The sequence below is a fragment of the Magnolia sinica genome, chromosome 13 (assembly GCF_029962835.1).
Source record: "Magnolia sinica isolate HGM2019 chromosome 13, MsV1, whole genome shotgun sequence".
Lineage (NCBI taxonomy): Eukaryota > Viridiplantae > Streptophyta > Magnoliopsida > Magnoliales > Magnoliaceae > Magnolia > Magnolia sinica.
This window is the reverse complement of record NC_080585.1, coordinates 30,477,065-30,502,852: the sequence shown is the minus strand read 5'-3', so window position 1 is coordinate 30,502,852 and position 25,788 is coordinate 30,477,065. Positions and strand designations below refer to the sequence as shown.

At 37.7% G+C, this 25,788-nt stretch overlaps 1 protein-coding gene across 1 annotated transcript; it reads left to right on the top strand.

The window, feature by feature from the left end:
• The first annotated feature begins 1,279 nt into the window (after positions 1 to 1,279).
• Positions 1,280 to 19,349, top strand: LOC131223433 (probable WRKY transcription factor 13). The gene is made up of 3 exons (XM_058218848.1): positions 1,280 to 1,801; positions 2,406 to 2,624; positions 19,082 to 19,349. The coding sequence occupies exons 1-3, from the start codon at positions 1,503 to 1,505 to the stop codon at positions 19,260 to 19,262; spliced, it is 699 nt and encodes a 232-aa protein (XP_058074831.1). The 5' UTR covers positions 1,280 to 1,502; the 3' UTR covers positions 19,263 to 19,349.
• Positions 19,350 to 25,788: the final 6,439 nt, after the last annotated feature.

Here is a 25,788-nt window from a genome sequence, read left to right as displayed (position 1 = left end):
TCATAGCTTACAAAAGCATCCTAATCATAGTTGGTGGGGTACTTAGTCTCCATCAAGGCCCACTGTCAGTGTTCATTTTGTGTCCACAGAATGTGAACGGCCCATGGCACGAAAAATTCGGATGATTGGAGTGGACCATCTACGAATGAACGGCTCAGATCACAAAGAGCAGGTCCCATGCATTCTAGATGCATGACTTGGGTGGGATTAAAGTGGGAAGGTGAGAATAATGATTTAAGATTATATAAGAGGGTAATTAATATAGAAGAGAGAGATGAAAGAGAGGGAAAAGAAAAGTGAGGGAGTTATGATGGTTTGAGGGTAAAGAGGGAGAGAGAAAGGCGGGAAAAAGGCAGAGAGCTTTTTAGAGCTTTACAGCAAAGTCAAGAGGCGCTCCTCATCTATCATAATATCTTCACCGCCGAAGCACAAGGAGAGAGATTGCACCCAAGATTCATCATCATTGCGTGATATTGAGGCCTGTGAAAAAAGGAAAAAGAAAAAAACAGAGAGAGAGAGAGAGAGAGAGAGAGAGAGAGAGAGAGAGAGGTCTCTTCTATTATTATGTACTCATCTGAAGTCCACGAATCATAACATTCTTTTCGTTACTTCCCCCTTATGAATTAAATGAAAATTCGTTTTTGAAACGAAAAGGTTGGTAGGAGAGAGAGAGAGAGAGATGAAATGGGTGAGAAAAAGAGAGTAATTTGGAGAGAGAGAGAGAGAGAGAGAGAGAGAGCGCGATGAAATGGGTGAGAGAGAGATGAAATGGTAGGGAGAGGGAGAGAGAGAGAGAATTAGCATGCCTGTATATGGAGACATTAAATAGGTATCTTATAAAAAATTAAAAAGAAAAGAAAAAAGAAAAAGAAAAAGAGAGAATCTCAATCCATGCAATGTTGTTTTAGCAGAAGAATTTTTGTACGTTCGTACTTGTGTAGTGCTGCCACTAGGATTGTGAAACTCCAAATTTCTTTAGTTAAAAAAAAATAAAATAAAATTATAAGTGCTTTTGGGTTCATTTCGGAACAGTGTTCACTTTTATTTTCCACAGCAATTTTGAAATAAACAGATATCACAGAATCCTACTTTGGCGCAGTTTGCGATGAAAGATGATGTGGAACCTATTTTTCATTTCCTATTTAATATGCAAAATATGGAGAAATCATTTCATATTTATCAAACCTTTTCATTTTTAGGGTTCATAAAAGAGTTAGTTTAGTGCACGTGCTGCAGATGTGAGAGTGTATTTGTGCGTGTGAGAGAGTGGGACTGCAAAATTATGTTGACATGCCCTAGGGGTGCTAAATTACAAAAATCTAAAGAACCAAAAGGATAGTCATTTTCTAAGGGATATGGGGTTGTTTGGTCCTTTTTGGAAGTTACAGTATAATATATAGTCTTTCTTCATTCTTCAGCCAGCACTAATATTCTTTCATACTTCTGAAGTAAACCCTCTCTATGTATTTGTGAGAGAGAGAGAGAGAGAGAGAGAGAGAGAGATGTCTACTTCTACAACTTTGCTCAACCAGGGCGTGTTGGAGGATCAAGAGGGCATGGTTGCATCTCACATGGGTTTTTACACCTCTCCTAGCTGGGTTCTGCCTCCATTTGGCTACCAACAAGTAAAAACGGTTAACAACCCTTCTTCCTCTTCTTCTTCAATGGGAGGAGATGTTGCTTGCCGTTTGAGTGAGAGCCTTTCTTCCATGGCTCCTCCAAAACATAGAGATGGTGGTGGTGCCTTTGGTTTATGTGAATTTGGAGCCTCTTCTTTGCAAAGACCAACTAGTAGCCTATGGTAACATCTCCTTTACAGTATCTTCCTTGTAGATTTTTCTCATGATAACAAAGGAAATAATTAGATTTTGAACCACCCTTTTCCTAATTTCACCAAATTTCCTCTCTCTCTCTCTCTCTCCCTCTCTCTATATATATATCTCTCATGCAAAAAACAAAAAAAAAAATCCCATTTAAATCATAAAAGAGCTTTCTCTCTCACTCTTACTGATCTCATGCAGAAAAATGCCCATTTAAAATAAATCATCAACAAAACCCTATCTTTCACTCATTCTCAATCTCATGCAAAAAACTGCCCGAGTAAAGAAGGAAAAAAAAAAAAATCATAAAAGAGCCTTCTCTCTCACTTATATTGATCTCATGCAAAAAACCGCGCATTTAAAAATATATCATCAAGAAAACCCTCTCTCTCTCTCTCTCTCTCTCTCTCTCTCTCTCTCTCTCGTTGATCTCATGCAATAACTGCCCATTTAATAAATTCACCAAAATTCTCCTCTACTTTTCTCTTCCATTGATCTAATCCACTAATGACCTATTTCAGAAATCCAACATGACTCTCTCTCTCTCTCTCTCTAATCAGCTATATTTGATTATTGGTGAATCAGGCCATGGGGGGACATTGATGGTGGTATGACCAGCAAGAGATCAGCAGGAGATGACCATCTAGCTGTGGCTTCCATCAAAATGAAGAAAGTGAAGGCAAGGAGGAAGGTGAGAGAGCCCAGATTCTGCTTCAAGACCATGAGTGAAGTGGACGTCTTGGATGATGGCTACAAGTGGAGGAAGTACGGCCAGAAGGTGGTGAAGAACACCCAACACCCAAGGTAACCAAAATAATAATAATTAAGGGCACTTTGCTCTTCCTTTCGCTTCACACCATCTCATCATTCTCTTGCAATGATATGAAATCTGCATTTGATCTTTATTTATTTGGCTCTATTGCTATTTTCAATTACATGATTTGCTTAGTTACATCAGCCCAAGAGTTAGTGTTATACCATATTAGCAGAATGAAAATATCATCATCGAAGCTTAAGTAATATGAAATGGCATCAGACATGTCATCATGATCTTTGTGGCATAGATATGGGGTGATGGCTATCCTGATTTGTGCCATGAGTAGCAAGCACATGCACATCCAGTACAGACAAAAATATTTTGGCGGTGTATGATTTGAGGCCTATGCCATGAGTAGTAGGCACATGCACTTCTAGTCTTTATATGTAAGATAGTACATGGAATTATACTGCAAGTGTACTGCATGTTAAGAGAAACTAACTACATAGGGATGGCATACAAGTAAAATGAAAATATAAGGGGGATTGGATATTTAAGTAATTCAATAAGAGTAATATAAATGGCAAAAAGTATGAGGGATATATACAAGAATACTTGGGCCTATTAGATAGACACTTGAAAATGAGTTAAATCTCATTTTTTGCTAATCATAATTAGGTATTAGAGATCATGGTCTCTAATACATAATTTCATTGTTTAATCATAATTAGGTATTCTCTAATGCATAATTATGATTAACTAAAATTACATGAACCCATTTTCAGGCATATACCAAACAAGTCCTTGGAATTTTTTTTATTCTCATTTTAGTATCAATGCATGTTATAGAGTATTGGTTTGGAGCAAAAGGACGAATATTAGATTAGCTGCTTACATGGAAAAAGAAGTGGCCCATGCAACCTTTGATTGGTCCAGTTAAGTAAAGAATGGCTATTCTGGAACGCGCACTTGATTAGGTGGGCTGATCACCTGATGCGTGGGACTGACTTCCTTGAATAAGAATGCAAATGAGAGAGGATTACTAGCTCATAAGGGGCAGTTATTTTGGGAAAGAAGAACACTTACGTTTCTTCTACAATTAAAAGATCACCAAAACCACTTATTTTACCAAAAAGAAATAGTGCATAACTACATTTCCGTGCTCATTTTTATGAAATGAGCAAGTACTGCTATAGATGTGCAAGTCGTCAATAGGATGGGATTGACCTTTTTGTTCTATTTCTTTTTCTTTTCTTAACTCCGGATAATCTTCTCCAGTTGGTTAACCTCTTCGTGGAGTCACCAACAGTTCTTGGTCTCCATGCTCAAGATTGGTGTCTCAACTATGATTTTAAGACTTGGGGACTCTAACTACTCATTTGACCCAGAGTCGATTTGCACTAGACAAGTTGGGGGTGAGTAACCCCCTATTTCTAATTCTAACAAATGGGGGCTATGGTAATGTTAATTGGTATCTTAGAGACAACTCTCAAAAAAAAAAAAAAATCCTAGATTGGAACAGACCAGTGACCTTAGTAGGATGTTTTTGATCAGTTGAATGGTAATGTTGTTATTTCTTTCTTCTTTGATGTCTATCTCTAGGCAGAAAATGAAAAGGTTAGTTTGTTTTACTGAGGAAATATTAAGGCATATAGCCCATCAAGGTGGGACACAATACTCAAATGGTTTGGATTGTAGAACCATCTCCCCCGATTGCCAAAGTTAAAACTTGATTTAAACCAGTCTGGGTCTTTCAACAATAGTTCGTGGGTGTCCTTCCTTCAGGGATCTTTCCCTGAGGAATGTCTCCTCTGTTGGTGGTGAAGGTCTTTGTGAGGTTGCAAATGGGTGGCACATGTTGGAGAAGCTCCATGTCTATCAGTGCCCTTTGATATATCCAATCAAAAGTTACTTTTTATTGCACAAAATTGCCAAACTCAATTAACCATCTGATCTTGCTTGGAAATCATAATGAAAGAAAATCTCAAAGAAATTGCATTCCACGATCGGAATCTAAGGTCTATATCCATGTCCACTTGTGGGTGACCAAGGAGTTGTGAGCCTGGTATCATCAGCTTCTCTCATCTAGTGACAAAAATAAAATATGAAGCTGTGAACATCTTGATGTATCTCATATTTGGATTGCTTGTGCATGGACATGTGAAAAATAATTATTATTTCCTTCTACTTTGTTGATATACAGATTCTATTGACTCATATTTATTAGACAACGGCCACCTAATATCTTCCGTCAAAGAACAATTGTTGTCTAATAACAGAAAAACAATTTCTTTTCCACACAGATTCCTCATAACCAAATACGCACCACAAGCATATTGTACTATGGCAAGGTTTTAATGGATCACATTTACCTGGCCTCTTGAATGTAAGCAATAAGGGGTTTTACATCCTAGGAAATGCATCAGTCTGCCAAAGCTATGATCCTTTACAAAGACCTCCAGTGAGGGAGTAATTAATCTAGGACATTGTAGAAATTCTGAGCCAAAAGAGTCACTTGGCCTGATTTGACGTATTGCTTTCGTCTGTAATGACTTGTACAAGTCAGCCTGAGCCCACCCAGGCTTTTGGGACACTGTATTGAGCCATATTGAACTCAACCAAGCCCGAGTCGGCTTAGACAGGTTGTACCCAAGTCTTAAAACCATGCTCTCAACTCATCTTGAGTCTCAGGGTTCTGGTGCTTATGGTCAGTTTGGTCATTATTGAGAAACAAAAACCAGGTAAATGATTACACAATGTCACCCATCAGGTTGTCATTGAGTACTAAAACCTATTGAATATTTCAGCAAAGATATATTCATAAAAGTGTTAAAGCTTTTTCATTGTCAAAAGTAGGAGATCAAGCCACTGGAAGACAATAGGCATCCGACATGCCTTTCATGATGACATCTCATTAGATACCAATTCTCTCCCTATGATATATCTTTATTACATATAATGTGAGCAGCTTTTGGACATTTTCACACCTACAGTTAGTTTGAGAAACTTTGAATTTTAAATGAAGTTGAGGTATTTTGAGAATTAGAAAATGTGATTGTTCTCTAACGTAAAATTCAAATTTCTTTCGTAAAAAGCCTTTAAATAGTGTAAATTTTAATCATAACTAAGTATTTTTATCATATTAATTCTTGAATGCTAGTAGCCCGCTCAAACTTCTCTTTGCATGTAGCTTGGGCTAAGCATAAGGGAGGCTGTATAATAAAGGTTCTATAGGGTCCACTGTGGTAATTGTACGAAATCCATGCCGCACATCTGTTGTACTGGCACATGTTTGAACATCAGCCCAAAAAATGAAGTAAGTCGAAAGGTCAAGTAGGCCACAACATAGTAAAACGTGAAGATAGGTTGCCCACCATTGAATCCTTGAGCGCCTTATCTCTCTCTTTTTGTCCATAGCCCACAGATTTCCTACAAATTCTCCTTTTTTTTTCTTCCTTTCCTTTCCCATTTCTCCCACATTTTCATTCTCTCCCATCATCTTTGTACATGCATTGCACATGACACTTCACCTAGAATTTGTAAGGGCAGCAAACTTGTCAATTTTTCTCTTTCTCAAAAGAGTCTATTGTGGGATTTTCAAAGTTAACTTCATCTTTAAGGTTTTAGAGAGTGCCATATATATTCTTCTTCTCTTAATTTATAGGAAAATTACCAAAAATAAATAAAGCTACCTTATGAAATATATTCCAAAAATAAAACATCTCTTATCTTCAGAAAAGTTGTACCTACTCAAATTCAGAAGTGGGCCCCACATGTGGCCCATTCTGACAAGTTCATCTTTTTATTGACCCCATCAACTTACAAGTGTCTTCACTTCATTGTTTTCCATTGTGTATGATCATCTTCCCTGTGTGCTTGATTGGAAGTGTGAGAGGGCACTGCTTACTCTTCCTAGTATAGGAGACTATCCACTGTTCAAAAACAGTCTGATATTGACTCAGTAATGCGTGTATATGATGGGATTGAGTCAGAACTTTTCAACTAAGCCAGAATAATTTTGTTCCAAGGAAGTCGCACTCCCAGACGAGCTTTGATTCCATTCTTGTCGGCACGAGTTGACTCAGTGTAATATTCACAACATAGCTAATGCCTTAGGTGTAATAGTGCTAGTTTTGTATCATAAGGTCAGAGCTTGATTCCATTCTGGTCGGCATGAGTTGACTTGGTGTAATATTCACAACTTAGCTAATGCCTGAGGTGTGATAGTGCTAGTTGTATCATAAGCTCAGAGCGTTCCATTTAAGATATTATAAGAGCTTCCACAGGATTATTTATCATCAATTAGTGTCAGTTAGCCTCTCAAGAAGCCCATTTGGTCTACAGAAATAGTGAAATGAAAGCAAGATTCAAAGAATCCTAACAATTCTATTAACTACAATTCAAGGTTTTTTTTTTTTTAATTTAAAATCCCAAATGTCCACTTGGGCTTGGAATTTAATGAGACCTTGTTCTTCAAAACTTTTTTTTTCTTTTCACAGAAGGCGGTTCAGTGCCACGAGGTATATATTGAATGAACATAGATATTACACCTAGCTAAAGAAGGCCTTCATCCACCCCTGGAAAGGACTATGCAAAAGCTCTTTTTGTTAATCACAAGGTATTACGTTGAAGAAACCGTATAAATGGTGTTGTCTCACCTTTGTCTACTTCAACAAAAAATAAAAATAAAAAACCTATCCTATGTACTTTATAAGCTTGGTAGCGAGAAGTAGAGATCTTAACAAATAGTATGTACAACTCTACATTTGCACATAGACATCCTAATATTCTAACACTTCAAAACAAACTCAAACCCATAGTTTAAAAACTCGACTCAAAGTCGAGAGTGGGGTCGGGTGGGCCTGAAGACTTGATGAGTCTTTACCTGATTTGACTTAAAATTTAAAGGTTAAACTATAAGTATTTAGGCTAGTAATTATTATTTATTTGGAATGGTTAGGTAAAACATCTAAAATGAAAAACTAAATAGGTGCACATCACGTGGTGTGTTGGTAAGAGTAATCTTGCCTTTCTCTAATGAAACTAGTGAGTTTTGCAACTATGGTTTGTAGTGCCACTGTCCCAAGATGTACTTCTATCATGCTTAGATGATAGAAGCACAATCTGAGCCATTCATGTGGCAAGTGCATGTGTGAAACTGGGACCACTTTCAAAGACCTTCAAACCATATTGATTAGACCATTTTAGCCATCCAAATCAGCTATATATCTTAAGAAGCCAATACGAGAAATGGAGATGGTTTGAAGTGATGGTTGGGATCATCATATGGGTGTGGTTCTTAAACCAAGAGTCATCCTGGATGGAGCCCACTAGGTGGTCCACATGTAAACACGTGTACCATGAAGAGAGGGCTCTATTTCTATCATGTGTCGACATCATAACTCATCCCCAGTCACGTTAAAGTTACTTAGGACGGAACCCTAAGTCAAAATTTTGAATTTTGGTGCCGAGTCAATGCCGAGTCACAAGTCCACTACTTTGACATGAATTGTAGCCGTCCAAAACACCATTTCCATATGAGAAATTCCTAGGAGAGGTGAATCGCAGCACACATGCCAATGTAGCACGCTTGTGTGGGATCCAGCCCGTTTATCAAGCAGGGGACCTGAAAACATGCCCTAAACCCAAGAATCACGGTCCACTCATCAGCTGAGCCGAGTTCACAGCCATTGATCATCTTTACTCTAAACACCCATTTTTGTGTGGCCCATGTGATGGGTGATATATGATTCATGATATTGGTGGACCCCACTTGGTGGGTTCCATTGTTATCACACAAGTTTGTGTGAATCCCATATTTGAAATCTACACGCGCGAATCGTCTGAGGAGTGGTGGAAGGCATGTGTGCCGGGCAACTGCACATGGGATTCCCACTAGCTTTTCACCATAGGGTTGAAGATAAGAGAGTGGGAGACTTAAAAAGTGATGTGTCTAATCAGTTTCAGCTTCCCATAATCTGTTTTACAGCTTGTGGACAGGTATCCACACCATTCACGATCAAACATCAGTAATGGTGGGGCCCACTACCTGAGAGGTAGGAGCCAGCTCATTTTAAGCTCTGCAGTTCTAATTCAGAGGAATCATTCCATACCACTAGTGGGAAATTTACTGAGCCCACGCGCGCGTGCAGGGAAGACCACCTGCAGGCTCATGGAAGGACGCAGCTTGCATGTAACCTGGGGTTACATGACTGCAACCCCAAGCTTTGTGGGACCCACCGTGATGTTTGTGTTATATCCACTCCGTTCATCAGTTTCACCTGCGTATTTTATGATATGAGCCTTAATTTGAATTGGAGATCAATATTTAGGCGGACCACCGTACAAGAAACATGGGGATTGAATGCCTGCCGTTGAAACCTTCTTAGGGTCAGATAAGTTTTTGATCTGGCTGATTTTTATTTTATTTTTTTCTCTTTTCCTTTCCATACTAGTAGGGTTTACCTTGTGAATGTGATTTGATGGCATGTAAACATCACGGTGGACGGGAAAGGTTTCAACGGTGGGCATTTTCATCTCCATCTTTTCTTGGACGTGGATTAGGCAGTGAGAAACTCACTATAATGGTGTTGTGACGTGGTGAGATTTGATTGGTGGCTCGTACACTGCTAGAGATGGGTCCCTTGTTCTTGGGCTAGGTTAGAAAAAAGTGGTGTCCTGTTGCATATTTAGTGTGGACAGGTGGGACCCACCATGTGGACTACTGGGCCATGACTTGGGCGAGCCCACTGCTTTGAGACAAATGGACGGCTGAAGAAAACTTGGCGAAGTTGTACACCCGTATCTAACATTTTGCAGGATCACATGACGAGTGGACCAGCTTATTTTGGATGTGATGAGTGGACCAGCTTATTTTGGGTTCTGGGCATCTACACCTCCCTATTGAATGTCTACATGCACGTACTCATTTTACGCGTGGCATTCAAGTGACTAAAGGCAAACCATCCCCACTGAATGGTGCATTAGCCAAAAGTCACAGTGGTCCCATGCGAACGCTGTCAGTTGCTTTCAAAAGTAAGAATATTCTACGACCCAGTCTGGATAAATGTGAATTTAATGGATGGCTAGAATCATCTGAATGGGTGGACCGACAATTGATCAGATCATAAAATCTTAATTTTCATAGATTATAGATGTATAACTTAGAGCTATTCGATCTATGGGATTTTCATCCACCCTAACCTAACTAAAACACTAGTGGTTAGTTTATACTCTGACAGAGAGTGACCCTCAATACACGGGCCATCATAACTTGTACAATGGCATACACTAACTTAAATTAAACCATCTAACCATCCAAGTGAGTTAGCCAAGAAGGTTAAGAACGTTTAAGGTATCTAGAACCTGGTGGCTCGACTAGGAAATTGGCTGAGTCAACTCGACTCAATGAGATTTCGAGCCTAGTCTAGAACTGAGTCTTGAACTCCTGACTTCATCACTAAAAGCACTATACGGTCACCTTCCACGAGCGGAGGTCTCTTTTATATATTTACCATAATTGCAATTTTAATTATTCATTACTTCTTCAAATATTTTTTTATTTAGACATTAAAATGTCAAGTCAGCTTACGGTTCTTCTCATTTTTGAGTCAAGCAACCTGGTTGGATGTTGAGGCATGTTTAATTTTTGAGTCGTTAAACTATGCTTCTTGAGAATAGATTAGGATAGAATGAATAAATTAGGTTAAATTTAATCGATTTTAGGGATTGTTTGGATACAATAAAAAATTTATGTTATAGTAATAGAGAAATGCTGGAGCTAAATAATAGTTTAGTTCTGAACAAACTTTTAATTCAAATTGGTATACATATGTACTGATATAGAAAAAATTTAAACTCTATTTTAAAAATAATGTGTTATTCTGAAATTGAAATTAAATGTACAAAGCATCACCCATCCAGCATCCACTTATCTAACAAGTAAATATTGTTTTCACTATTTTATGTTGGTTTATGATACATCCAAAGTAGGCCCAATATTTGAACAGTTTAATTTGATTTACATATTTCTCATTTGTTTGGTTTATGATCTATTTAAAATGAGGTCCACAAGTTGGATTGTTTAATTTCGAGTTGCCTATCTCATATGAGTGGCTGTGGGTAAGGGTGGCAATGGGCCGAGTGGCCCGACCAGGTTGACTCAACTTTAGAGGCTGGGACCTATTAGCTTGGCCCATGTCCCAAGCTCGAGCTAATATGATCAATTTTCTGAGCCAAGCTTGGCTCACGTCATTGTAGTCCTTTTAAGTATTTTTTATATATGTGGACCAGTTGATCAACAAGTAGATTAGGAACATTTAGTTAGGAAATAAGAATTGTATCCATTTTCGGGTAAAGTTTGGTTGGACCTAAGCCCAACTAATTTTCTTGAGCTTGGGCCATCTATGCAAGGCAATGCTAAGCATGGGTGCAACTTAGGCGTAGGACCTTAGGCCTTAAGACGGGTTAGCCCAAACCTACAAATTATTACTCTTACTCGTGCATTTAAGGGAGAGGAGAGGGAGAGAGATAAAAGTTCTTAAAAATAAAAACCACTATTGGAGATTGTTTGGATACACACACACACAGACACACAGACACACACACACACACACACACACACACGTACCAATTAACTCTTTTTTAACCATGTTTGGTTGAGCAATGAAAAGTGGAAAAGTTTTTCCCTAGTTAATTTTTTAACAAAAAAAAGCTAAAGCCGCAAAAAATGGTTTTTTTTAATTAAATCCTATAATAATGGTTTTTCTTTTTAACCAATTTTATATATCTCTCTCCCTCTTTCTTAAATACACTAGTAAAGGTGGCAATTGGGTTGGGTTTGGACAATACACAAGGGGGCAATTGGGTTTGGTTTGAACCAGACCTAGCCCAGCTCAAGTGTTCAGGCCTTTTGCCTAAGCTCTGTCAAAGCCCAACAAGGGCCTAGCACCCAAAAAAATTAGTTGGTCCCAAGCCGAGCCAACCCAACCCTAAAATTGATAAAATCCTTAATTCTTAAATGAACCTTCTTAATCTATCTACTGATAAAGTAGTTCACATATACACCAAAAAAAAACACTTAAAAGGATTAAAATTAATATTAGAATTATATTTGCACTATAGAAGACATACATATGAAGCTGGGTCAAGCCAGCCAGGGCTTGACCAGGTTGGGCTAATATGATTTGAGCCCAAGCTTGGCCCCAAAAATTGATCATGTCATGCATGTCAGGCCCAAGCCTGGCACACGGGCCAAGCTAAAAGGTCCACGGCCTAATACAAAGCTCAACCAGGCTCATTAGGCCATCCTACCTATTGCCACCCTTACCACAACTATATACTAGAAATCTTTCACTCAAAATCAAACCATTCAAATAGTGGATGAATCATAAACCAAACACATAAGAAGTTGTACTAAAATCAAACCATCTAAATAGTGAACCTAGTTTTGGATGAATCATAAACCAATATAAAACAATGAAATGATATTTTAGTTATTTAATTCATGAATTCCTGACAAACAATATTTTGTACATTTAATTTCAATTTTAGAATAACATATTATTTTCGAAACAGAGTTTAAAGTTGTTCCATATTAATATATGCCTTTACCAAATAGAGTTAAAAATTTATGTAATTTAAGTTAAAATTATTATTATTAATTTCAACTTTTTATGAACCATTACAAAAAATCTTATTGTCTCTGAGCAACTTATTATAAGATTAAAATAATAACCATTTTTAGGCTTTTTTGTTAAAATATTAACCAAGGAAAAATTATTTCCACTTTTCATTGCTTAATCAAACATTGTCTGATTATTATTTTTAACTTTAAGTGGTTCTTTTTATCTTTTAAGATATCAGTAGCCTAATCTATTAAAGACAATATTTATATACTCCAACAATTATTTACTAATTGGGTTTGTGAATTTATAACATCAACATATCAATCCTTGCCAGAGAGAGAGAGAGAGAGAGCCTCAACTTCACAGAAAAGTACCAAGGTTTAAAAAGTAAAACACACACATAAACTAAAGAAGAAAATTTAATAGAAAAAAAAAAATAAAAAAAATCGGCTTTACTGATAATGTGATTGGGCATATTGATGAACCCCACTCAAGTTGTGATTAATCTAGAATACCATAGGGGTGATACGCTATAGTTGTGTTACATACAGTGTTTTAGTAAGAGGAGTTTCAATGGGTTATAAACTCCTCAACCTTAATAACTATAAAAATAAAACTGGATCCGAAGCCTACACACGTATGGAGCTATTTTCTCATCCCAATACTTTTCTAAAGGGTATAAGGTGTAGAAAACTATAGCGAAGTACCTACAATAATATCTTCTCAATTTGGTATGAATTTTAATTTGGATTTCTCAATTTCCATCTTTATGCACCCTTCGATCCTTGCAATTCCGTATTAAATTCTCACAATTATGACTTGTTTGGAATATTGAAAATTAGATAATATATAAATATTGTAAAGTCTTGGGAAGTTGAGTTCTATTGATTTTTATTTTTATTTTTTGCTAATTATTTCCAAGTTTTAGCAAGTTGCGTTATGCTCTTTTCAAGTCTTGATGGAATCTGATCCAGCCTTTAAGGAACACTCATCATTTGTGACATTCCACTAGGCCACACATGACACATTCATTACCCGTGGTACGTGTGCATGCCTAAACACCCCACGTGTGAAGGCCAGGCTACTCCTCCAACGGCCCAGATATTACCAACGCGAGAAATATCCACAGAAATATCCACAGGCACCATCCATGTGGTCCATTGGTCTAGGTCACCCACAAAACCTTCAGCGGTTTTGGAAAGTAGTGACTTTACAATCCATCCTGGCTAGGACCCTTGATGGTTTGTTGCCACTCACGTGGCTGCAAACTAGATAAATCCTTGCCGTCCAATATGCCATTCCTACTTTAGATGGACCATATTAGAAGATGCACCCTTATTGGACAATCCTAAAAGAGAGATTGCCGACGTTGATGTTCACCGTTCATTTTAATGGCCACAAATTAACGGCCAGGTAGAGCCATCCATATTGAGAGTCCGGAATGACTAGCTATACAACCACACCCACACATAGCAGAGCAGCAATGGACCATGGCTGGTTCCGCGCCATGACCATTCCGGCGCAATGACCAGTCCAATGGACGAATTGCATGGTTAATCTGCCACCACGGATGTCTGTGACCCAGCGTGGCAAAATTTAACAAGATCATGTGTTGCTGTCAGAGATTGATGCCACAAAAAGCATGTTTGAAAGAGCGGCCTAACTGTGGGGCCTACTATGATGTATTTACATTATGTCTGCACCATCCATTCATTTTGACAGCTCATTTTAGGGCATGATCCAAAAAGAATGAAGCACATCCAAATCTTAGATGGACCATACCTTAGAAATATTTGTGATTGAATCCCCACCATTAAAAACTTTACGGGGGCACTAGAATGTTTATTTGCCATCCAACCTGTTGATAAGTTCACAAATACCTAGATGAAGAGACCACACAAATATTAGCTTGATCCAAAACTTTTGTAGCCAATGAGAAGTTTTTAATAATCAGTTACCATTGTTTCTTATATCATGGTTCACTTGAGATTTAGATATGCTTCATTTTTATATCAGGTACTAAAATGAGTTTACAAAAGGAATGGACAGGATAGATATAAGGCACATATAGTGGGGCCCATAGACATAGATCCCATCCACCACATTGGATCCAACCCCTTGTTTGAAAGTCGTCAAGTCTAGCCCCATCACCAACAACAGTAGGTGGCCCAATCAAATCCCATCACATCAGGTTACTACAGACATTTGATGTCAAGGCCACGACACAATCCGTGTCCTATTTCAATTATCCGAACAAAGCCACCAATTGGGTATTGTCTTTGCCCATGCCACGACGCGATAGGATTTGGTTAGACAGTAGGGCAGTAGATTACCCGTGGTATTCATGTGCTCAAGCTATGTGGGCCCACAGAGATGCCCATGATAAATCCACTTTATCCATTTGTTTTGCCACTCCACACTCGATATAATTTTAAAAATAAGGCAGATCCAAAACTGGGATGGGACATGTCACACAAAATAATGCAGGTCTAAAACTCAAATGAGCCGCATCACATAAAACAATAAAGAGTTTACAGGATTGAATGCTTGGGAGTGACAAAAGTTTTATATTAAGATGATATTTATGCCCACAGGTTATCTGAGTAGTAATAACCCTGTGAACCATTTAAATGGCACATAAACATCATGGCCAACTCTATGAAGGTTTCAATGGCAGATGTTTCCCTTCCCACTGTTTTATTTGGTGTGGCCAACTGAGTTTTTGATCATCTTGAATTCCATAACCCTATTTTCTTTTGATCTTTCAAAACAAATGGAGGGAGTGGATTTGTCTCTTACATCTCTGTCGCATCCCACCCAACCCCAGGCATAAGTATAAACATGTGCATGGGACGTGGGCAATCTACTTCCCAATAGCAGGCTTCCAGATGGGCTCACACAAAATATGTTTAAAAGTTGTTTGGTTTATCTCTAACCATATCCTGCCGGTCCAATCAAATCATGTCAATTCATAGCTATACGGGCATTGCCTATCATTCTATGTTTACGTTACTTCCAAATTCCACACCAAAAGCATATCTTTACGTTTTAAATGGCATTACGGAGTTACTTGATACTCTGGCGGACTGTGATTGATGATGCGCATACACTCAAATTTAGCTGTCAGGATCGTGGGACCCACTCTAGATATATTATCATCTCATTGGTTGTATAAGTTTTATCTTTGATTTATGGAGTCTTGTTTGTGGAATCTGAACTGTTGGCTATTTCTTGTTTCAACCGTCCAATAAATAGTAATCAATCGATCGAAATTTTGATTTATAACTTCAACCATTCAAGTTGGGGACGGACATTTGGACGGTTTGATTTAACTTATACCCTCAACGTACATTTTCTAGCGCCTACTTATCAACCATCACACTCTGCCCGAGTTTTCTTGTTTTCCTCCCTCCCTGAAAATAATGACGACACAGCCCGTTATTAAGCCCACACGCATGTGCAACTCAGCTAACGCACACGCCACCACATATACCATCATGGCAGGTATCTGAAATATCCAAGCCGTCCATCATGTGGACCTCACCGAGTAAATATTACTTGCCGAAGATAGAGGTGGTCCATTGAGTAGGTGTGCATTTATTTTGAATTTAAATTGACGAGATAGAAAACTTCAGCTGATTTTTTCACAGCCGTACATTTCTTCAGTTAATAATGACCTATTCTCATGATAGGGAATGTATATATTGGTATCCTTGTGATGGATGGCTTGGATATTGCACATGTGGGCCATGCTGGTGGCGTGTGAATTAGCTGACTTGTAAGCGTGTGGGCTTATCAAGCTCATGCAACAGGTAAGCTGATAGAAAGGCATAAAGGAGAACCTGTGATGCTTGCAAGCCATATGATGGGCCTGATCAATCACAGCCACTCATTGTTTTGGAAGAGCACTTTTTGAATGTTTTCATTAGGTAGGTGGTGTGTCATGCCACCAACCACTTGAATTATTTTGGTCCCTGAAATTGAAGGATCTTATGGTGCCACCTGGCACGAGGTAGTAATTAACATGTGATGCACCACACATGCACCGTACGTGCTGCAATTGAACTGGGCCTACATGGGCCCACCCTTATGATTGATGAGGCCCAATAGGTAATCAGAAAGCCGAGCACCTCATCTTATGTCACGTGTCATGGTCACGTGACTCCCGTCTTTTCCGTGTGTGTTTGTCCCGTGTGAGACGTCATGCACCGAACTTTCGGTGTGGGTGGTTCACGGTCTCATTCACGTCCTTCTCACATGTACACGCAACAGGCTCTTAGTCCTGTGGGTTCCACCCTTAAGCTTTTTCGTACGTGGCAACATGGCACATGTGTGCAAAATCCAATGGGAAGAAATTGGGTTGGGAAGTTTGGAGGGGAAAAATGGACGGCCATGATTTTGTTATTGGTTTTAAGATTTGTGGGTATAATCTGGTGTTGGAAAGTTCAATTGCTTGGTAAATTTGAGTTGAAAGTAAAATTTTAATATTTTAGTATTTAGGTTTTTGATATTTTTTAAGGTTTTAGGAGTCTAGGTATGGTTTAAAAAAATTTCAAGTTATTTAAGGATTATTTCCTAGATAGGTTTTGATATATTTTTACTATTTTAGTAAGCTCTACTATTTTAGAAAAATTTTCTAATTTTAGTTGAATTAGGAGAGAGACATCCTTGTATATTTATAACACTCATTTATATAGGTCTTTTGAGAACAAGGGTTTGATGCCCGGGATTTCAAATATTATAGTTTTAATTGTATTTGGTAGCATGAATTTTCAAAATCCTGAATTTTAAAATTTGTGCTTAGAAGCTTAGATATTAACTATGAAAATTCTTAAAATTAATTTTTGTGTGTATATATATATATGAATTTGATAAGTTAAATGGCCTTAAAGATTCCAACATTATATGCATGTTATGGACGTGTAATATAGAAGAAAACCATTATAGCTCGTTATAAAAGAGCAATAGTCCAAAAATAAGGTAATTAGAAACTTTAGGCGACCTACACAAGTAAGCTTATTAAATTTATAAATGTAATAAAATTTTATATTTTTTTTTAGGTGATTGTCAATTTTTCTATAATAAATTCTACATAATGATTGTATGAACTTGATTTTTATAATATACTATTATTATAGTGCAAATGCAAGTGAAAACATCTAATGGTGTAAATAATTTAAGGGATTATTTGGCACCCTTAAAAATTCAAAAATTTTTAACAGTTGGGAATTGAAATTCAAAATTTGTAAATTACATGTTGTTTGACAACCTTAAAAAATATGGATTTCAATTTCAACTAGATTTTAAATTTAGGATATTTGCACTATGCTAAAACCTTTTTTAAAAAGTAAGTTGTAAATTGAGGATTTTCAATCATTTTCAAGTATCTTAATTATCATCTGCTCCTCTTTAAGGTATTCATGGTCATGTACACATCGGCTACATTCACTAGTATTCGCATCATGATGTGATATGCTATTAAAATTAAGCTTACGTAACCATTATGTGGGTCACACTGTAGAAAAATTGACCACTGCCCAAAAAAGTTGAGTTTTTGTTTAACTTATAAATTTAGTAGGCTTATTTTTGTAGGCTTCTCAATTTTTAAGATTGTCTGTTTTTTTTAGTTATCTTATAATGAATTTAGTGTGATGATTTTTTTTTTTATATGTTGCATTCTATGTCATGTTAAAGTATTTGAGATGATTTAACTCATAACATTTATTATTCGATGAATATAAACAAAATAATTTCAAGAATACTTAAAATCAAAATCTAAGTTAATATAATTTTTAAATTCTAGGATTATAAAAATTCAAGCTGTGAATTACAAAAAGTTCAAGATTTGAAATCTAGGGTTCGAAATTTTTTGTTTTCTTAACTCCTAAAGAAAGCAAAAGACATCAGTTAGGGGTCGATTGGAGGGGATTAGAGGGGGTTTTAAATCCCCTGGTTGTTTGGCAGCAAAAAGCAACTAGGGGTTTCAAATCCAGAGGGTTTCCAATCTCCTCTTTGAGGGGGTTTGTAATCGACTGTGCGATCTTGGATTAAACTTAAAATCATTTCAATAGTTGCAGGTGTAATATGTGTGTCACTATACACTATCATTCTGTTGGGCACATGGCCCACTAATGATGATCAGCATCGTCCAAACATTGTCCATGTAAATCAGCACCGTCCAAACATTGTTCATGTAAATCAACTAGTAAAAATCGTTGGCTAGTCACTCATACATGATCTTGTGCTTGTGGCCCATCCGAGACTTGGAATTTCATCATTTTCGGGCAAAGCATATATTTCAGCGGGCTTATCACAACCATTGTGTCAAAAATTACATATCTCACTAATTAGAGATATTAAAGTTGATTTAGTAATTAAATTCAAACCCCTATAAATATACCATAAATATGTGCTTTTGGATTAAAGTTGATTCACACTCCAAGGTGCCAAATACACAGGGAGGATAGCAAATCCAGGGGGTTTCTAATCGTGGGGGTTCCAAATCCACGCTCCCAAACAGGCCCTTATAACAATTGGAGAGGATTGAAAATATTATATCTTAGAACTTCACATTCTTCTAAATGTTAAAAAGAAATTAAAATCCTAGATTTGAAATCCGGTAAAAATCGAAATTCAGGATTTTAAGAAGTGTCTAACATGTCCCTACTTTAAAATTTTGGATTTCAATTCCTATCTATCCTAAATTCTAAATTTTCATGCAGCATTCCTTGGTGTTTGATGCTGATAAACTACTATCCAATCCCACTTGGGAGAAATCCCCATCCACATTTTCCTTTAACTGAATATATGGACGTGGGCCATGTTGTGGTCATATGATGAACGGTCTTGAATTAACGGTATTTCATTGATGTGGACAGGAGTTACTATCGGTGCACACAAGACAACTGCCGTGTGAAGAAGCGAGTTGAGCGATTGGCAGAGGACCCACGTATGGTAATCACCACGTACGAAGGGAGGCATGTGCATTCTCCATCCCATGATGTGGACAACGATCCTCTTGCGTCTTCTTCCTCGTCTCACCTTAATTTCTTTTGGTAGTTTTCATGTATGGCCTCCTTGCCTTTTCATTTTCCATCAGACCCCAGAAGTATAAATATATGAAATAAAAAGGTCAGTTATGGCGTATGCGAACGTGTTGTTTTTTTGTGTCCTCCTCACCCATCTTCAATCTAATTAATAAGAGAGAGTTGGATGGTGCTATCCAGACCGTCCGTTTAGTGGGTCCTTCTGCATTTGAAAATCTGACTGGATGGATGACTCTATCCATAACCACGGTGGATTCAAATGGACAGTGAGATTGGATCAGAAAACTTGGTGGTTAGGATCATCTGTTTGATGTGTTTTTAGCAAAAGGGTATATATATATGGACATGACCCATCAGTTGGATGGCTTGGATCTGCTCCATGACATGATATGTGTCATTTTGGTCGAGGAACGTCGCACATTGGCTTCGATCAGATGAGCCTCTGCTTTTAGTGAGTCATTGATCTAATGATCACAAAAACATTGTTGTCATCTGCAATTTGTACCATTTATAATTCTGATCATCAGTAAATGCAACTTGTACCTCTGAAGTTCATCTCTCTCTCTCTCTCTCTCTCTCTCTCTCTCTCCACTTGGGCACATCTCTTTCCAAATCCACTTGGGCATATCTCTTTCCAAATACTCTCTCTCCCCACTTGGGCACATCTCTTTCCAACTAAATGCTTATCACAGTGGTCTAAGTTTTAAGTTTTGATCCAATAATGTCATATTCATTGAATGCAGACTTTTATGCCCATTTTCATAGTTTGTCCATTAGTTTTTTTTTTTTTTTTGTTTTTTTTATTTTACTGTTGTAAGGTTTTGTTGGGTCCCTACTCATGTCTCAATGGTAGACTATGTTTCAACAAGGAGATCATGTGTATGAGTGCTCATATGGTGTGTCTAAAATGAGAACAAAAATGTTATTCTTAAAAAAATATTGAGACCTACCATACCTATTTGACTCTATTATGATACATGTCCCATTATTTTCACGTGGGGAGCGGATTGCCCATGACCCGGCTTAGAGATATCTTTGTGCTTGGTGCTGTGTGGGGTCCAGAGAGATGTCCGCGACAAATCCACTCTCTGTTCATCTGTTTAGAAAGACTGATAGGATAGAATTCTAAAAATCAGGCATACCCAAAACTTAGGTGGGCCATACCACAAGAAATAGGGGTTAAAGCAACAACAACAGCTGGAACCTTCTTGGAGCTGACCATGATGTTTATATGCCATTCAAATCATTCATAAAATTATTACAAAAGATAAACCCTATGAACAAATATCATCCTTATACAAAACTCTCGTCGCTGTCAGGCTATCAATCCCTAGTGTTTCATGAGGTATAGCCTACATTAGTTTTGTATGTACTTTATTTTTAGCATCCTACCATGTTGTGGTCTTTCATATCAGATGGTCAGAGAGGATTTGTCACGGACGTCTTTCTGCGGCCCATATAGCCCTGTGCCCGGGTCACAGGCAATCCGCTTTATACATGAGTTGACTCAATTATGATTCATATTAGGTCATTCTCTTATGGTACATATGCATGTCCAATTTTGTTAGTGTGCCACGGTTCTCTATTATCACTCTTCAAACACATCAAGCTATATATGTGTGTGTGTGTGGGGGGGGGAAATGGTTCTATGCGGTGGAGCTCATGGAAACTTCCCACGAGGTTTAGCTATGTAGGCCCTACTGTGATGCGTGCCAAACATCTAACCCATCAGTTAGATACAACATTCCATAGTGGGCCTCGTGCTTAAAAATCAAGTCAATCCATGACTTGCGTGGGCCACACCACATACAAAAGTTGAAAGAGGTTATCCTCCCATTAAAACATTCATAATCATTTGTTGGGTCCACCGAGGTATGGTTCACAAATCCAGCCATCCATTATGTGTGTTCCACTTGTACGAGGGGTTAAACTAAGTTTCATATGCATCCAAATTTTAGGTAGGCCCCCACCAAGTGCTTTTATATGTTTTAGGCATGTCTTCACATTATTTTAAATGGTATGGCCCACTTAACTTCCTTATACGGCTGATTTTTGGGATATTCGGGACCCGTCAAATGCACAGTATTGATGTTTGACATGCATCACGGTGAGTCCGCATAACTTGATTTCATGGGAAGTTCCCACGAGCTCAACTGCATAGAACCATTTCCATATATATATATATATATATAGCAATTTTTATGAGTGATTTACCTTTGATACTATATATATCCTACGTTTTAAATATCCTAAGTTTTCAATATGTACTTGTGCCGCACATACTTAAGTAATCCTTCATATTCCAAGTTCTAAACAAACACCATGGAATAACTAGCCCCAGCCCAAATAGATAAGACTGGGACAAGCTTGACCTACATGCATTCCTCCTTTGATGCTTTATTCTATGGTGTATGGTCACCCTTGACGAGCTCTTGGATGGACCCTCTACAATTACACAGTAAAACAGAGGCACATTGTCATCAGCTCCATGCATTGGAAGACCTTAGCTCATAGCACTATCTAAAACTATATGAAGGTTCATGATCTCATATGTGTCATATGTGCAAATGCTCTGCCAAGGCCAAGCTGTTGGCCAAAGCTTCAACTTTGTAGTGAGGACGGTTACCAATGGACTTTCTCTTCTTTTAAGAAAGGCATAGGAGGAGTGCTAGGGAAAAAAAAAAGCTCCATTCTCTGGTTCTTCTGATTCTCGCTTGCTAGGAATGATCATACCAAAGTTTTAAAACTTGCTAACTTAATTTGAAACTCAAACCAGTCAACTCAGGTTGGTGAGATTTCCAGATGTTGCAGTGACTCAAGCTAAGTCAACTCTAGGGTCCTTGCTCTTGCTCCGGTGGTAGACTCTCAGGAGTTTCAACACCTGGTCAAGGGTTCAAGTACCCATAGGTGGTGAAATCCCACTACGGTGTGAGTGCGTGTGTTTATAAAAAATAAAAATAAATAAATAAAGCTTAGTCAACTCTATCATTCAATTATGAGGAAGGGTGTAAAAAATACAACACACATATAAAAGATAGGATTGGACATTTACAAAGTATACAATTATTTGGGGCTATTTTTATTTTCTCCATTAAAAAAATTTGAATCTCTTAAAAAGTTTCCTTTTATGTTTTAAAAATGATTTTTTTAAATTTAAAAAAACAAAATGTTAAAGGATTCGTGGGTAGAGGGAAGGAATAAGGTTTTGTTATATGGAGGATTATAAATCATGATTTTCCTTTATATGGAGGTAGCTTGTTAGTACACAACCCACTGTCAATCCACACTCCACTGTCAGCCATCCCCACTAGGGAATCGATACTATGACCTCGGGTGTTGAAACGAGGTATCTTCTCTCAGTCTACCACTTGAGATATGGATCAGGGTATTATTACTAAGAAACTTGAGAACCGCAATTACCATCGGAAAAAAGTCCTTAGCTTAAAGGAAAAAAAAAAAAAAAACTCATTTAGAAGAATTAAGTCTCCTCTTCTAAATTACCTAATCGTGGTTGAAAAGTCAAGTCAACCTTTAGAAGTCTAATCATACAAGTAATTTGGTGCCTAGGTTTGCAAACGTCCAATCGAACTCGAGTCGAGTACAACTCTGGCACATCTGGTGCTATCTTAATTGGACACGTTTAACCAAATACGGATCGTTCGTTAACACATGTAGCCTCGTGTTTGATTTAATAACAACATTTTTTGTTACACCTTGTAAGACAACAGTGTGTTATTTTCGAAGTTTCTCAATAAACAATATGGTAACTAAAATGAGAAAAGCTAGTTTTATTTCTGAAGTTTCAAAAGAGCCACAAGATGAGGTACAACAAGTCGAACTTGTCAACGTAGATGCAAGATCCTCTTCTCAACTGACCTTAGGAGATGTTGCAAATCAAATCCTTGAGATGCAAGGAGACTGACAGCTCATAAAGGGTACCAAGACCCAAGCAGAGACATTCACCTAAGAGCTCGAAAGCTTCTTCAAGAGACCTTTAACGACAATGAATTTACCACCTGCTAATTGTTCCTCCGTGGAACTAAAGATAGAAAAGTCGACTGAATTCCCCAGGAGGGTCACTTGGGCCAAAACCTAAGGTCTTCCTATACCACATCTGGTGGTAGTAAGGAGAAACAGTCGAAACAACCGACAGAATGGCCAAGCAAAATTTGTTGACCCTAGAATGCTTATATCTGTGGGGGCAATTCCACATTGGCGTGGAGCAGCTTGAGGGGCAAGCTCCGATGCCTCGAGCTCCACTAGTTGTGAATACAACGACTCAAAATTCGTCGTTCATAACACAATCACGAAATTAAGTCATAAAGATCTAATCAATTCGACGCAAAAGGTAACTCCCCAATCTCACGGCCAAAGTGTCGAATCTAAAAAAAATCAAAACGTTCAAAGACAATAAATAGTATATCAACATTTAAAAGATGACTTCCAGAGAAACAATCGAATAAAATGGACAAGTTGAGTCTAGAGAAACCCGGGAGGCAAAGGTAAAAACCAATTCCTTGTGATAAAAATCTGTTAAAAGATATGCCGCGAAAACATGTATTATGCGAACGATGCTGCTAAAAAGTTTATGCGATCGACCAACATAGTGCTCTAGACAAGCCAAGCGAAGAATTGCTATGGTCGCATCATCTACATCAAAAGTCGATTCATTACGAAAATAACCAGCCAAGAAATGTGCAACCTAAGCACGTGTTATATGAACAATGTCGTCACAAGATTTATGCAGCAAACCAATACACCACTCTAAGCAAACCACAACAGCTGAAAAGAAAAATCAAGCAGCCAACGATGGTTGAAGCAACCAACTAAAATTGATGATTCGACTAAAATGGCCAAATCAAAGGCTGAAACAACTAACTTCACGACCCATTCAACCAGAATTGCCAAAATAACAACTGGGATGTCCGATTTCCCAGCCAATTCCACTAAGATGACCAATTTAATGGTTTGAAAGTCTAATTTAATGACTGAAACAACTGTGCTAATGACCAATTGAACAAAGAATTGTCAAAAGCTACTTAATGTCTCTTTACCTTCTCCAAATGTAAAGAGATATGGAGGCATTGTTTACACCCGACCAATCACAACCAAATTAAGTGGTACATAAGGTGTCATGTAGCAGTTATGTCATATGTGGTCATGATGAACATCAAGAGGCCAAAGACGTATTTGTATTGGGCGACAACTCTCAACAAGGCAAGAGTCTCACAAAAGGGGCAACTCTCTACCTAGAGTCCAACAAACCAGGTCTCTGCAAAATAAGGAGTTTAGCAACTATAAGTATCTGCAAAGGAAGAGTCCAATTATAGAAGCTCTCTAACAAAGCCTCCTATGGATGTTGCTTTATTGGAATAGCAAGAGGCTTATGAGACATTTCTTGTACTAGTAATCTAATACAATTGGCTAAGCTTACATAGAGAATTAAGTAGATTTGCATGGCCAATCATCCAAATGTTTCATGATGAGGGAACATATGCATTGTCACTACCTCTCAGAAGCTTACAAAAGCCAAACACGATGAAGAGCTCAAGGCCTAAACCGAGCTATCGCACAACTCCTCTCAAAGTGTAACGTTGTCTTATCTTAGTTTTAACCTTAAGACCTCTACTTTTGTCAAGCTTTGCCCTAAAAAGTTAGGAGTTTAGCATAGCTCAGATCATTATTGTCTAACACCATCGTTGCAGTACACTTAGGACTAGTGTAAATATCTATAACCGTCATCGTTAAATCCTGATCAACAGAGTCCATACTTGAAAGGTCACACCAATCATATATTGTTGGTCATTCACCTCAATTGTTTATTAGTATAAACAATCACAGGTATTTATTTTTTATTTTTCTCTACTTATTTTATTATTTTGCTGATTGTACTGATCTTTATTATAAATTAATAAAATTAACTATCAACCTTTATTTTGAATTTTTTTTAATCCATTATTGCATTACTAACAAACCTAAAAACCACGGATATTGTTGAAAGAAACAGTATCATTGGATTACTTTTTTGTTGGATTTCTTAACAGTTGTTGGATGAGCCTTCTGAGTAAAAGGGGTGGCCACTCGGCTGTGCTCCACCATTATGTTTACTTGAAATCCACCCAAACCACCGAGTGTGTGTCAACCCCTATTAGACGTAGGGCAGAAAACTCAACTCCATCCTTGATCCATATAAACCACACAAATGAAAAATAGTACACAGGCTCAGTCTTCAAACTATTTCTCATGGTATGGCCCACCATAGATAGTCCTAATTGTTAGGCTTTAGACCTAAATTTTGGTGTGATATTTAATAGTTGGAGTAGATTTCATATAATCCTTACGATGGGCCTTGTAAAACTCAAGGGTGGATGTCTCTCTCAATTGTTTCCTTTAATATGGCTCACTTGTATTACCATTGAGCATGATCTTTTAACCTTGGACCTAATGTGGGATTACAAATCTAATGGTTAGAAGAGATTTCATATAAACATCACACTTTGCCTTGTAAAAAAGCAGGGCACCTCTTCCAACAGTTAAAA